This window comes from Columba livia, chromosome 1, assembly GCF_036013475.1.
Source record: "Columba livia isolate bColLiv1 breed racing homer chromosome 1, bColLiv1.pat.W.v2, whole genome shotgun sequence".
Lineage (NCBI taxonomy): Eukaryota > Metazoa > Chordata > Aves > Columbiformes > Columbidae > Columba > Columba livia.
The window spans coordinates 169,263,565-169,278,208 of record NC_088602.1 but is presented as its reverse complement, the minus strand read 5'-3'; the positions used below and the strand labels follow the sequence as shown (position 1 = coordinate 169,278,208).

Sequence of the window (14,644 nt, the reverse complement as noted above, 5' to 3'; positions counted from 1 at the left end):
CATAAAGAAATATTTAATTGAAAATTATCTGCGGAATGGGCTGCCCTGTCACATACTTCTGGTCGCAAGGGAAGGATGTGTTCTCTGGACACTTTGATAGTAACTGTTAGGCTGACCAGCCCTAAGCGAAGTAGCAAGCTGTAAATGATTGCTGTAATGCTGAGATACTCAGTGTTCTGCTGCATCATGTCAGCAAGAAATTCCCATGGGAAAGCAGAAAGACTTTTAATTTGAAAAATTAGCTGTTCCGAGTGAAACTGCAGATCAATCATCTGTTATTGTAACTTTTCTCTCTAGTTTGTCCTCTTTTTTTCATAAAATAATAAAAGAATTTAAGTGTTTTATTCTTTCCAAAAAATAATTACAAAAAATGTTTTAATCTTTGATATCTTTTTTTGCCATTCTACACAAAACTGACTTACAGTCTGAGGTACTTTGGTGATCTTTACAGCCACATGTAAACTAAAAACAAAGGTATTGATTGTTACTTCTTTTTCTGCAGCCTTTGCACTCTAGTTTCACAGAGCTTTTTATCTTCATATCCAGATTTTGTTAGTTTGTCTATATAGGTGACGGTGATTTAAGTGGGAATGGGTAAACCTAAACTGTCATTGATGCTACTCAGTGTAATGGTCTGGAAGAGACATAAGACAAAGTTGTGTATTTTTGAATTGCATTCATTTCTCAAGGAACTGTTTTAAGGTGCCTTTCATTTTTAAATTAATTAAAGGTGATTTAAAATATTGTGTGTTAAAAATTTAAATTTTGTAGACAAAGTACTAAAAGTTTTCTCTGCATTGCTACTGTGTTTTAAGGGATGTGTATCACTTAAGTGAAAAGAATCACGCACTTCGTTTGTTGAGACACTAATCAAAATGTTCGTTTCTTATGACAGCGCCAGTGCTTAGGACTTCTGAGTCGGTTTGGTGGTTCAGACAGACTACGTCAGTTTAAACTGCAAGATGATAACGCAGAGGGGGACAGAGTGAACAAGAGGGATGAAATTGAGTTGGCCATGCAACAGGTAAGGACACAAGAAGCTGCTAAAAACTTCAGTCTCAAATTGTGACATTTTACCTGTCGTGCAGATTTGTTGTCACCCTTTCATGTGGTAGTGGTAATGCTCTACACTGTGTTTTAGTTTGGCATAGGATCCCGCATTTCATTTCTATTTAAAGTCAACCTTGAAAGTTTTGTTACTTAAATTTGCATTAGCAACCATTGTTATGGGTACAGACTCTGTGGACTTTGCAGCCTTGAATTGATCAGAAATTTTCTAAGTGAAGGCTGGGAATAGAGGGCAATGGCTGAGTTAGAGCCAAAGGGGACTTAAAATTGACCAGAAATTTTAACTAGCAGGTTTAGGAAACAGGCAAGGTTGCAAGTAGTCTTGAAATAGAAAAGAGGCTGTAACTGATCAGAAAAAACAATCATCCCACTCTGATGAGAAGAGAGGGAGCAAACCATGTTGTTTATTAACATTTATCCATTTAAAATTTAATGCCTCAAAGCCTGTAGATATTGTAGCTGACATGCTGTCATTTCTTTTTTGGCAGATCTGTGCAAATGTGATGGAATACTGCGAGTCACTGATGTTGCAAAGCGCCCCCAGTTTTCAGCACACGGTTTGTCTGTTCACTCCGAGTCTGTCAGAATCAACCAACCGAGATGGGCCTCGTCAGGGTGAGATTTTTGGCCTGTTCTTTTACGAGACTGAATGGTGTAATGTTTGAGCTAGTAGAAGATAATGAACCAGAGGCTGTAGTTTCACATGCACTTTAAGGTCACTTTATGCCAGTACTGTGGCTGCCCATTTTCTAAATCTGGAATACATGCTTGCGCATGCTAAGCCAAATCAGGAAACTAATCCAAGTTAAAACAAATGTGACCAAAAAATCCTTTTTTAATTCATTTCCCATGGCAGCTCAGTAACACATGTATCAGTAAAAAAATGTGTATGTAGATAAATAGTACCAGGCTGGGGAAGGTGAGGTTTTCTTTTTTTCACCATCTGTGCTAGATTACATTATATGAAACTAGAACCTCATTTATGACGTGTAAGATGTATTTTGGTGCTGACAGGAGCTCTCCATTATGCCACATGGCAAGAGTTTACAGTGTGCTGTTATGCAGCTGAGTCGTTAAAATATTTAAATAGTAAGTCTTCTGGTCTTGCTACATTTCACGTGTTACACTCAGTACTGTACTACACTGAGTGCCTTCTAGTAATCCAGCCACAGAACGTTTTGCTTAGACATTCATTTGTATTATTTCTGACACTGAAGTATAAAGTACATGTCTTTTGCCGCTTTATTGACAGAGAGCATACCTTATTGGTTTCTTTTTTTTTTTTTCTTTTTTAATCTATTATAAATTGTTCATCATCTTTTCTAGATACACAAGCACCAGTGGTCCCATACTGGCACTTGCCTGGCTTGGGCATTATTGTCTACCTGCTGAAACAGAGCACTAGTGATTTCTTCAGTTACTATGATAGCCATCGTCAGAGCGTTAACAAACTGCAGAATGTGGAGCAACTCCCACCAGATGAAATAAAAGAGGTAATAGTTCTTCTGACTCTGTAGTCTCTGTATGGTTTGTAACTTAGACTTAGCTATAAGAGAGACGCCAAAGTACTTAAGATACTAAACAGTTCCAGTTTTTGTGCATATTCCTTGCTACTGTTGATGAAGGGGTCCACAGAATGAGGACTTAGGGGAAAATACTTGGTTTAACTTTGCAAAAATTGCAGTTTTCATTATATTTGTTTGAGGATACATTTAACTTCTCAATTTTTTTTTGGTCAGAAAGGTTATGCAAATTCAAAATATAGAGCACAGTTCTGAAGAGATAGTAGCTGACAAGGAAGCTCTAGATATTTATAAGTAATTTTATTTGCTTTTTCTTTTGGTGCTCTGTCATTTGCTACAATCTTCTTGTTTCTCCTTTTCGCAGCTGTGTCAGTCAGTTATGCCAGCTGGAGTGGACAAAATCTCCACTTCCCACAAATACGTTTTGGCAAGGCGACGCCTGGTGAAGCTGATAAACAACCGGGCCAAGCTGCTCTCTCTCTGTTCTTGTATCCTTCTAAAATGGAAACGACCCTCACGGTGATTCTCCAGAAAAACAGAGAAGTAGGAACAGGTTCTTTTTACATAGATTTCTGACCACTTTAACAATACTTTTTGCAAAAAGGAAATGTGAAATACCCTCTTACTAATTTAATTTTCAGCATTGTTCTGCTGTTATCAGAATGTAAATATTTCCAAGTTAGTAGTTCCCATTATGGAGACCCTGCTAAGGCTTTCTGCAGTGTTACAATGGAGGAGTTATTACAGCTCAGCTCTTCAATTCAGTATCCAGACCCACTAAACATTCACTTATTTACAAGGGTCATGGAAGAAATGTTGCGAAAAATAATTTTGAGGTGCCTATCTGAACAGCTGGTATTTCCAGTCTCACAGTCAACCTTGCGTAAACCCAGTCTCAGAAACACCAGTAATTCTATGGAACTAACTAGTCATGCACAAAATAATTGTCTCCAGTGGATCAAATTTTTCTCTGAAACCTACTTTGGGAAAATGGGCTCTTGCAGACTTACCCATTGCAATGTGCTGGAGCAGGTCGGGAGCGCAAGTGACCTCTTACCAGGACACAGCAGTAGGGTGAGGAGCTTCTGAGAAGAGGGGACAGATGGCTGAGCAAACATCTTCAGCTGCTTCCAAGTGCAAATATGCTCACGTAGTAAATGTATAATCTAAAGACAACAAAGTTAGACTCCTTCACTTAGATGTGTCTGCAGATATTATAGAAACATGTCTCTTCGTTCTTTGGCGTCATCTGGAACACTATCTACTGCACTGTATACCTGCTGACTCCCAAGACCCACTGCTGTCCTCCAGGATGTCATTTAAGAAAGGGAGGCTGCAAGGTAAAATTTCTCAGACACCAAGGTGCTTTTGAATAACTACTGATGGTTAACTTTAAAACCAATTTGCTACTAGTAATATTTTGCCGTTTGTATTTTAAAACAGATTTTTTTTGGATTTGGCCAAACTTTGGATTTTCCACTGGAGAATTGGCAATACAAATATTGTTGAGTCAGATTGTGGCGTTTTGTCTATTATATATAACCTCCAATGGACAGTAATTTTAAAAATTTCTGTAGTTCAAACCAAGAGAAGTTCAAATAATCAGATCAATGAGTCAAAACAATTTACAGGAAAATATTTTAATACAATAAGATGAAATTAAGCATTAAAATTAATATTGGTTGTTTTAAAAGTATTTTTAGAATTGTAGGCACCATTGATTCATCAGAAGATTTTAAGTGTGAAATTTGGTTTTAAAAAAAAATTTCCATAAGGACATCAGACAAGATGTGATCTGAGGAGGAGGTTTTTGTTTAAAGTGCCATGTTGTGTGATCAAAATTATTTATGGCTCTTAAGTTATTTTCTCTAAATCATCTAAGTAAAAAAATTAGCGTCATTTCTAATCCACAAGTTTGCCAACCCATTTGAAAACACTGTGTTTTAACCTCATTTTATAACTATATGTGGAGAAGATAGTGTAGAGCAGCCAACGTAATTTTAACATCTCATTTTCTATCACTAGATTCCTTTGGTTCAGATCCCAGCTTGGATTTCAGTATTGGACTGAATCGAGTGAGCCAGCATGATATAGAGCAGGTGAGATGGTGACAGCGTGTTGAAAAGTACAGAACGTGCTTGGTTATCAGAGCGATTGAGAGTGGTCTGACTGTAGTTGTCGCACCGCTGAACAACCTGTGGTAACACCAACAGGTTATAACTTAATTTAGGATGAATTAAATTTTGCAAATTTCGGGGGGGGAAGTTTTGCGAAGCAGGTAGCAGTTGTGCTGCTGCACGCATATTTTCAAGCCTTAATATAAAAAATGTATTAAAAATGAGCTGGAATTACAAAAATATTAATCATTTTCTCTTGTAAACCAGTCAAACTGTATGTATTTTAAATAAGTTTTCTGAAAATGTCAGTTATCCTTGAAAGACTTGCAATAGGAGGGCAGGATTCCCAGTTTTCTGTGATGCTGTAGCTGTTCAGTCTAGGTCGGCTGCAGAGAAATGAGATCGAAAAGGGTGACAGAAACCGAGGAGACTATAAAATGTGAATTCTAGCAATGAAGTAATTTCTGCTTACACTGTGATTTAGTAGTTTGTGTGAATTTGATGCAGAGGTGGCAGAAAAAATGATCGTTATTAATAAATCCCACTGACATTTCTACTGCTGTTTGTGCAGGAAAAAAACTGTTCTCAAAAACCCGTGCAGCCTCAAGTACCTTTATAACATCTAAAATGATAAGAGCTATTGTGGTTTTTTTATGATGAGGCATCTGTCTTTTATTTAATTTGTTCAAAAGTAAAATATACAGTAACATCTTGCTAAAATATTTGGAATATAATTAATTTTTTTCATTGACTTTTTACCTATGTATTAATGAAAAAAAAATATTGTCTGTGCACATGGACTCTGATTCCTAAACAGTCCTTAAAGCAAAATTTTAATTGGAACTAGTGTTTGTATGACTATAAATGAAGAAGGTGAATTATGTAAGACAGTTCAATCCCTAAAACTTGGAGGGGTTTTAAAGTGGTAATATTTGGGTAATCTTTAAATGCTGAGTCACCCAAAAACCTCTGTAGAAACTCTATCTGTTATGTGATTTAGACAGAGAAACGTAAGGGAAGAATGCAAGTAGTACTGATCAGAGGAGTCAGGAAAAAATGTCCTTTCGAAAGTGGTTTAGAGAACAAATCATGGTAAAAGGGTTGACAGGTAGTTGATGATGGATAAGCTGATTCCAGAAAGAGAAGCTTTGATATAATTGATTGCAACAAATCTCTTGTTTCTCAGCTTCAGATTGAAGCCGCAAACAGCTTTGGTGAATCGCTGCAAAAGAAGCTTCTGGACATTGAAGGGTTGTATTCCAAGGTTCGGTCACGATACACCTTCATTCAAGCTCTTGTGAGACGTATCCGTGGACTGCTACGGTTATCAAGGACCTAAAAGACTCTGATACGTGTTCCGTGCCTCTTGAAGCAATGTGCTAGAGCAGGCTTTCTGGATCATCAGATTTTGTAGATCATACATTTTCTAAATAATGTCAAAAATATTTTGTTACTTTTTTTTTTCTTACCCCTATGGATCAGTTTTGTGTATTCTTTCCTACTGCTCTCACCTCGACAGGAAAAATAAAGGATTGTTTTTAACTGAGTTATGATTAATGTAAAATTTCAAGCAAGAAAGAATTCTAATGGAGGACATAAAGGAAACAAAATAAGTTCTGCAGTTGTGATGATATGACACTTATGGTTGCTTCCAGAGAAAACTGAAAGGTTTTTGTCTGTTTATGCTGTTCCTGCTTTGCACACAGGTTTAATGAAAACATGGGGTTCAAGTTTCAGCACTTGCAGACTCCGATCACAGAGGTGTGGATGCTGTGTGAAAGGTGATCGTTTTCCACTGTGAATGGTTTGTCCTGCCTTTGTTTCAGCTGACAGGAGTATGAGCTGCTTCTCTTCAGGCAAGTCTAGATAAGAGGAAAAAAAGAAATATGGGGAAAGTCATAGAAGGTGACAGCCCTAGGTTTGGTTCTTAGGGCTTGGGGGAGTAGTTTTTTGTACTGTTCTTGCTGGAACAGGGGCATAAAGACAATAAAATGCATGAGGAGGGAGACAACATGCCCGTGTGATAGATTAGTTATGTACTTGCAGATTGTTCTCTTAAGAGACAAGGATATATGAATATCTTTTATGTAAAAACAAACACAACAGAAACAAAACGCAAACAGACGAACAACAACAAAACCAAAAAACTGCACAAAAACCAGTCTAACCACTATTGACGTGAGCTGTTGGATTTCTCGCTTATTATAGTCTGATCTTAAAGCTGAATTCTCCATGTATGCCTTGCATATTCTGTCTACCCTGTGCTTTCATTACTTAGTATTTCACATTTTTTTACTATTTTATACCTATTCATCTGCACAAACTGATTACATTAGTTACATTATCTTATCTTCAGTGCAGGAGCTGCTGCTGGCAGCGCGCAGGTGGCAGTGTGTGGCGTCACCAGCAGCCGTGTGGGCTGGTCACAGAATCACAGACTGTCAGGCAAAAAGGGACCTCGAAAGATCATCTCGTCCAATTCACCCGCTGGAGCAGGAACACCTAGATGAGGTTACACAGGAAGGTGTCCAGGCGGGTTTTGAATGTCTCCAAAGAAGGAGACTCCACAGCCTCCCTGGGCAGCCTGTTCCAGTGTCTGTCACCCTCACTGAGAAGAAGTTTCTTCTCAAATTTAAGCGGAACCTCTTGTGTTCCAGCTTGATCCCATTACCCCTTGTCCTATCATTGTTTGCCACTGAGAAGAGCCTGGCTCCATCCTCATGGCACTCACCCTTTATATATTTATAAACATTAATGAGGTCCCCCCTTAGTCTCCTCTTCTCCAAACTAAAGAGACCCAGCTCCCTCAGCCTTTCCTCATAAGGGAGATGCTCCATTCCCTTAATCATCTTGGTTGCCCTGTGCTGGACCCTCTCCAGCAGTTCAAGTGTTCTGTTCACTGTTCCAGTGTTCTGTCACCCTCACTGAGAAAAGTCTCTTCTAAAATGTAAATGGAACCTCCTGTGTTCCAGTTTGTACCCATTGCCCCTTTTATTATCATTGGTTGTCACCGAGAAGAGCCTGGCTCCATCCTTGTGACACTCACCCTTCATAAACATTAATGAGGTCACCCCTCAGTCTCCTCCAAGCTAAAGAGCCCCAGCTCCCTCAGCCTTTCCTCATATGGGAGATGCTCCACTCCATCATCTTCGTTGCCCTGCGCTGGCCTCTCTCCAGCGGTTCCCTGTCCTCGAACGGGGGGTCCCAGAACCGGACACATTCAACACTCAGGTCCGGTCTCACCGGGGCAGAGCTCCGGGACAGAAAAAAGCGAAAGCCCCGGGGCGGGGGCGCGAGGCAGGAAGCACCGCCCCTGCCCCAGGCACGCGCCGAGCCGATCACCGCACCTCCCCGCAGCCCCGCGCTTCCGGCGCCGCAGATTCGCCACTTTTGCGCCCCATCCTGTTTTCCTATTTTTTTAACTCCTTCCTCCCTTTCTGGTTCCCGCCGGGTGTGTCCGCACAGGGCGGGGCAGGGGAAGCCCCGCGCTCGGCCCCGCCGAGGGCGGACGGGCGGGAGCGCGCTGACCCTGCTCCGTGTCGAAACGGCGAGGCCGCGGAGGGGGCGGGGGAGGAAGCGCCTCGTTTACTCGCCGCGGCGTTCGACGTGGAGCCTGCGGGCGGCGGCGCCTCGGCGGGGCCAGCGAAGCGGACCGGGGCCGGGCGGTGTGGCCGCGGCGCGGCGTAGCGGCTCGACATGGGTGAGGAGCGGGCGGCGGCCCCGGCGGCCTCAGCGCCGGGCACGGGCACCGGCACCGCGGCGGCGTGAGGGGGGCAACGGGGCTGGCGCGGGGCCCGTTGAGACGGGGGAGGGAAACATGGGGCGGGCGGGAGTGGCGCCAACGGGGCAGCCAAGCGGGTCGGTGCTGTGCGAGGCGGGATGAGGGGAGCGGCCGCGGCCTGAGCGCCAGCTCAGCCGGGCGGCGGGGAGAGGTGAGCGCCGGGCCCGGCCGCTGCCCGCCCGCCCTCAGCCGGAGCTCCGAGCTCGGTCCGTCTCGGCGGGCGGGTTCCCGGCGCTGGGCGGTCCTGGGGCAGGAGCAGCGTTTGCAGCGGTTCGTTACCCCCGTGCGATGGCGAATCGTATGAGCAGCGCAGCGGGAGCCGGCGTGTGCTCAGGGGCCGCGGCGAGCTCCCGAGACCGGGCTGGATTAGGCAGGGGCGTAACTGGGTGCTAGAAAGGAATTAATTGGAAGAGAAGGTTATGTTTATAAATAATATCTATGTTTATAATTAATGTTTATAAATATATAAAGGGTGAGTTTCACAAGGATGGAGCCAGGCTCTTCTCGGTGACAACCAATGATAATAAAAGGGGCAGTGAGTATAAACTGGAACACAGGAAGTTGCATTTAAATTTGAGAAGAAACTTCTTCTCAGTGAGGGTGACAGAGCACTGGAACAGGCTGCCCAGGGGGGTTGTGGAGTCTCCTTCTCTGGAGACATTCAAACCCGCCTGTGTAACCTCATCTGGGTGTTCCTGCTCCAGCAGGGAGATTGGACTGGATGGTCTTTCAGTGTCCCCTCCAGTCTCTGACATTCTGTGATTCTGTGATGGAGAATAGTAAATAAAGCACAGGGAATACTAAGAAGTATCTGGGAGTTAAGTGATCAACACAAACCTGTCCTATAACAGATGATATTTGAGCAGGGCTTTAGTGTGGGAAAAACATAGCAGGACATAGAGAGAGGGAATGAGAGGTGTCTGTTAGTAACTGACTGACAGGAAAGAGTTACTGTCTCTTAGAGCTCCATGGATCACACAGCAGCCTTCTTCTTGAAGTGCTTATATTTAAATACCTTTTGCAGCTGAGTTCTGTCAAGGTTATTTGCCAGTGTCACAGTAAACAGCACTATGCAAACTGGCAACAGATGGTCCCTTTTACCTTCTCTTTGTTTTTGGGTCTGTAGTGTGTGTGGCTTCTGTGATGGGATGGGCTTAGAAGATGTGTAAAACCTGTTATCAGTTTGAATTCCTTCGGAGCTCATTGCTTCCTCCTTTCCCTGGAGAGGCATCACAGATGCTGAGAAAGGCAAACACAGGGAGTAATTTTTATCGGAATCCCTTTCAGTAAGATTTTGGTTGCAGATCTTCTCTGCATTTGCCTCTTTACTGGTATATTTATCAAATGTGATTCTAGCTTGTTTGGTTTTTACAAGGATTAGTTAGATTTACAAAATTATCATTAGATGTATTTGTTATAAAAAATAATTGGAAAAATGTGATTGTTACTGGCTTAGAACATTGGTATTCTTTCTACACTCAAACACCTAATAGGCACAAATCAGTTATTAGTCTGGCCACAACTACTCTTGCACACATTTATAGAATAAATGAGATGTTGTGGCAAGGCACTTTTTTTGTTTGTTTTTCAAAAGGGCATTTGAAATGGGCTCCTAGACTTCTCTGTAGCATTAACGTACTTACCGAAGTGCAGCTTCATAGTCTGTAATGGACTGTGATTTAACACGCACCTACTGATTTATACTTCATTTTAAGTAAAAAATAAGTGGGTGGTCCTGTGGGAGGGAGATCATAAACATCAGAAAGAGTTATTTCAGGCTTCAGTGTGCCCTTGTATAGTCTCTTGTCGAAAAGATAGTCCAATCACAAACAAAAAAGAAGTTGGCTTAGATTTTGGAAAATGAGAGAAAAGGAAAAAAAAAATCCTAACCACAATGAGGAAGCTTGATGCTGCAGCAACGTGATTTGGTTGGACTGAGCTACCATAAAATACCAGCATAAAACCATGAAAATACAATGCGGTTCAGCACACAGATGTCTGGGTGACAACCTGAACTTGTCTGTTTTCACTGGAGAGAAGAAACATCTTGTTGCTCAGTAAGAGATGAGGTTGATCTGTCTGCCTTTCCGTATTGCCAGCTGGCACTGAAACGCCTTTCTGTTCTGTTTTTTTGCAGGGGGCTTTTTCTCCACCATCTTTTCCAGTTTGTTTGGAACTCGAGAGATGAGGATTCTTATCCTGGGGCTGGATGGAGCAGGAAAAACAACCATTCTCTACAGGCTGCAAGTTGGAGAAGTTGTTACCACCATTCCAAGTAAGTGATCAGTCCCTTAGTGAAAATAGTTGATTTGCCGGCAACTCTGACACATAAACTTTAGCTGAACTTGCCACATGCTTCCTTCTTAGACAAAAGTACCTTATGTTGTAGGAACTTTGCACTGTTCTGTTTAAGAACTTCCTTGGAGAACAGTATTACAGTGTGCTATACAAGTACTGCATAAAGGAATATTTTATGCTGCTCTGCTGAATGCAAAAAGTATTTGACCTTAAGCTTGTTACCATGATTTGGAAGGATTTTCTTGATAGATAAACGTTCAGTAAATGGTAACTGTTGACTATGTAAGTATTTAGTTTCCAAAAGTAGCTATAATGTGAATTCTAGAGATCGTTATTATTGTACAAAAACAAAGTAAATAGGATGGTGTCAGTGAATTGTACCTTTTAAATTTTTTTTTGAGCAGGGTCTTCAGTTTGTTATATAAACACTTCTGTTTTAACACAGAGAAGAAGAAATCAGATGGTTTAACTTTATGTTGAAAGTGTAGCAAAACTCCGTGGGAGGTCTCATGGGAGTAGATGATACTTAAAAAAATGTAACTGATTTCACCAATTGTATTAGCATTAGTGCAGCTGTACCTGCCTATTACAAACACCTAAAAGGGTGTGCAGCAGTGGTCTGGCTTGGATTGCTCTGTGTGACACAAAGGACATGGGACACTTGGCTGTTGTGTCTCTTGGGTTCCTCCTGAATGGCCACGATAACCTGATTTGGTCAGGTCTTTTTTACCTTTTAGAAGGCAGCAGTTCCCTGTGCCACAAGCCTTTTGCCCTGGCATTTTGCTTATTGAAATAAGCAATCCTCCATCATTTTTAGGCAGCCTTCATCCATCCCTCACTTCCCAGGGTTGTGTTTCGCTGTAACCCTATGGCCATCTTCCAGGTGCCACAGTGTCAAGTCTTCTGCTCAGAAGTTGGTTCTGCTATGCTCTGTGAGAGCGCAGACCAGGTGTGGACACAAAGGACATGTTCCTTAGTGTCTTATGGCTGTCACTTGTGTACTAGGTTATCAAAAGAGGCCATTCTTTTAGCCCTTGTTCTGTTTCTTTTGGTGATTTTAAGACGTGCTTCTGTTTTTAACAACCTTGGCATTTGTTATAAATCTCTGCAATGTGTTTACAGTGTGTTTTTATTGTTCAAAGAAAAAAATCGCCACATTATTTTGAGCTGTAAATGTTTGTTGGGGCAACTTCACAAAGGGCATGAGCTTCATTATGTAGCCACTGAGAATTTTCAGACCTGAAAATGTTAAACTAAGCGCTATAATGTTCTTCAGAAAAATAAAGAAAACTCACCAACAGTCAAGTTGTTCAACTTTGTTTCAGCCATTGGCTTCAATGTTGAGACAGTGACATACAAGAATCTGAAGTTTCAAGTTTGGGACTTGGGAGGACAGACAAGCATAAGGTAATAGATCTCTTGAAATCAAAATATATAATTACATTTCTCTAAAAAGTGCTAATAAGTTCTTGGCAGTCTCATAGCTGGCAGTTCTGAAAACTGCTTTAGTTTTAAAACCAGCCCATCATCAGGAGAGCACTTTCATATGACAGAATTCAGTTAGTAAAACCTGGTTTGGACTACAGATTGGAAAAAGTGAATGTTATTTTATACCAGTATATAGTTTTGCTTTGAAAAACAGGTTTACTTGTGTAGTAGGTGGTTGTGTAGCATTCTGAGAAAGGGAAGTGAGTGACGTAAATCCCCAAAATATTTAAGTACTCTTAAGGATGTAAAGCTAGGAAGTTGAATTTAGGTATAATAATTTTTCTTTTAGCAAGCTTTACAAGTTTTGTAGTGATCTCTTCAGTACCCCTGAATGATGTTTTTGTGATTCCTTTTTGAAAGGGTAGGTAGTAAGGTGCAGTGTAGTTAGTTATTAAGTATGGTGCAGTTAGTAAGATGCAGGATCCTTCCCATTTTAGTTTCAGTAAGATAATTGTGAAAAAGGTGGTTTGTTTTGATCCTTGGTAATTACTTGCCTATATGAATTAGTCATTTACGATTTGTGTGTTTGTCCTTCTTTGGTGACCACAGTGATTACCTACGGCAGAAGCTTGTGTGTTTAAACTTGCTTTGCTCCTCTCTCGCTCAGTTATGGACCCCTGATGTCGTGCAGGCTGATTGCCAAATAAATCTGTCCCCAGCACTTCTGTCCTTTCCTTGTTTTCAAGCTGATTATTTTCTTTTCTGCTATTGAGAGTATTTGTACTGTCTGTTCCTTTTTGTAGCCTCTTGAAGGTATCTGTCTTCTACTTGCTTCCTGGGGCTTTTCACCCCAGCGACAGTTTTTGCTTCCTCTGGGTAATGTGGGTTTCATTATCTAGTTAGAAAAGACAGCTAGAATTGCAAATTATATGACTGAAACTTCTCTTTCTTCTGCAGGCCCTATTGGCGGTGTTACTATTCAAATACAGATGCAGTCATTTATGTAGTGGACAGCTGCGATCGAGACAGGATTGGGACCTCAAAATCAGAGCTCGTTGCTATGTTAGAGGTAAGAAAACAAGGATGATAATGGTATCAGTAGAATGGAAATTGAGAAATTAAAACTTTTTTTTTTTGAGTTAATGTGAAATTTGATTCAGTGAATCAGATGGAGCTCCACTTGTGGAACTTCAGCTTTCAGAAGAGGACTCTGCAATGCTCCTGACCGAAAAGCACTAAATACGCTGCCAATATTTCAGTGTTGTGCAGCGTTGTCTGGGCAGGAGGTGAGTTACACGCAGCCTTTAGGTCATTTGAAAATTTATCTGTCAGCAGGGGTGGCTGCTCAGTACTTCAGTGGTGGCAAAATCAGGCCCTGAAGGATTCACAGTAATTAGTATCCTACCATGTTTTAAAGCTGAAGAACATACTGAAAATCAGTATGAGAGCTGCTGAAGTTCCTTTTCATTCTATTGGTTTGGTTTTCTCAGCTTATCAGTGACATTCTCTGCAACAACCTGCATGATTTCCCCCCCCCCCCCTTTTTTTTTTTTAGGAAGAAGAGTTGAAGAAAGCCATTTTGGTGGTGTTTGCAAATAAGCAGGACATGGAACAGGCCATGACTCCCACAGAAATGGCAAACGCACTTGGCTTACCAGCTTTGAAGGACCGAAAATGGCAGATATTCAAAACATCCGCAACTAAAGGCACAGGACTTGATGAAGCAATGGAATGGTAACACTCTAATTAGAATACTGTATTTATATTGGGTTTTTTTTTGAAGGTTGGATCTGTGAAAAGTCTTGTGTGATAAAAGACAAAAGTTCCTTTTTCTTCTCAAGTCTCAATATAATTGAAATGACTTTTCACTAAGCTGACTTCACTCTTTTTCCTAGGTTGGTGGAGGCCCTGAAGAGCAGGCAGTGATACAAAGGTGGCCACTGCAAAGAAGTTTCAGCGATATCCAACATCCCCCTTTCTGCAGGCAAGTGTTTTCAAGCCACAAATACTTGTAAATAGGACAGATTTGACTCCTGCAATGTGGACGCCTCCCTTGAATTGTGAAACTGAACCACGTGAATGTCTGTGTACATTATAATATTCCATTTCTTTATTTCTGTTTAAAAGATGTACTTATGTTAATTTGTATGAAAGTCTTACTGGCCAGGAAAGTGGGCTTTTTTTTTGTTTTGTTCCTCCCTGTGCCCCTTCCATGCACCCTTGATGGTTTTGAGTGGCTACTATATTTGTGCAATTAAAACACTAATAAAATCTGGAACTGTCAGCTGTATTCCTAGGTGTTGCTTGCTGGAGGCTGCCTGCTCACAGAAACAAGTCCAACTCCTGCTGGTTCTAACAGCCACAAAGCTGAACACTTAAAAAGGTTTCCTTAGATTGATGTTGTTATACTTAAGAATCCTCAGTATAGA

At 41.3% G+C, this 14,644-nt stretch overlaps 2 protein-coding genes across 3 annotated transcripts in view; both read left to right on the top strand.

Annotated features, from left to right (window-relative positions):
• Nucleotides 1-6,254, top strand: part of NUP205 (nucleoporin 205) — a 48,141-nt gene extending 41,887 nt beyond the window's left edge. For both annotated transcript variants that reach the window (XM_065044316.1, XM_065044324.1), the window contains exons 37-43: nt 896-1,024; nt 1,557-1,683; nt 2,395-2,561; nt 2,956-3,079; nt 3,803-3,931; nt 4,617-4,690; nt 5,895-6,254. In XM_065044316.1, coding sequence (XP_064900388.1) covers nt 896-1,024; nt 1,557-1,683; nt 2,395-2,561; nt 2,956-3,079; nt 3,803-3,931; nt 4,617-4,690; nt 5,895-6,047 — 903 coding nt within the window. In that variant the 3' untranslated portion in view covers nt 6,048-6,254. The remainder of the gene's footprint in view (nt 1-895; nt 1,025-1,556; nt 1,684-2,394; nt 2,562-2,955; nt 3,080-3,802; nt 3,932-4,616; nt 4,691-5,894) is intronic.
• A 1,983-nt stretch (nt 6,255-8,237) lies between these two features.
• ARL1 (ADP ribosylation factor like GTPase 1) lies at nt 8,238-14,499 on the top strand. The gene is made up of 6 exons (XM_065044337.1): nt 8,238-8,408; nt 10,627-10,764; nt 12,113-12,194; nt 13,173-13,284; nt 13,771-13,949; nt 14,111-14,499. The coding sequence occupies exons 1-6, from the start codon at nt 8,405-8,407 to the stop codon at nt 14,139-14,141; spliced, it is 546 nt and encodes a 181-aa protein (XP_064900409.1). The 5' UTR covers nt 8,238-8,404; the 3' UTR covers nt 14,142-14,499.
• The last annotated feature ends 145 nt before the right edge of the window (nt 14,500-14,644 follow it).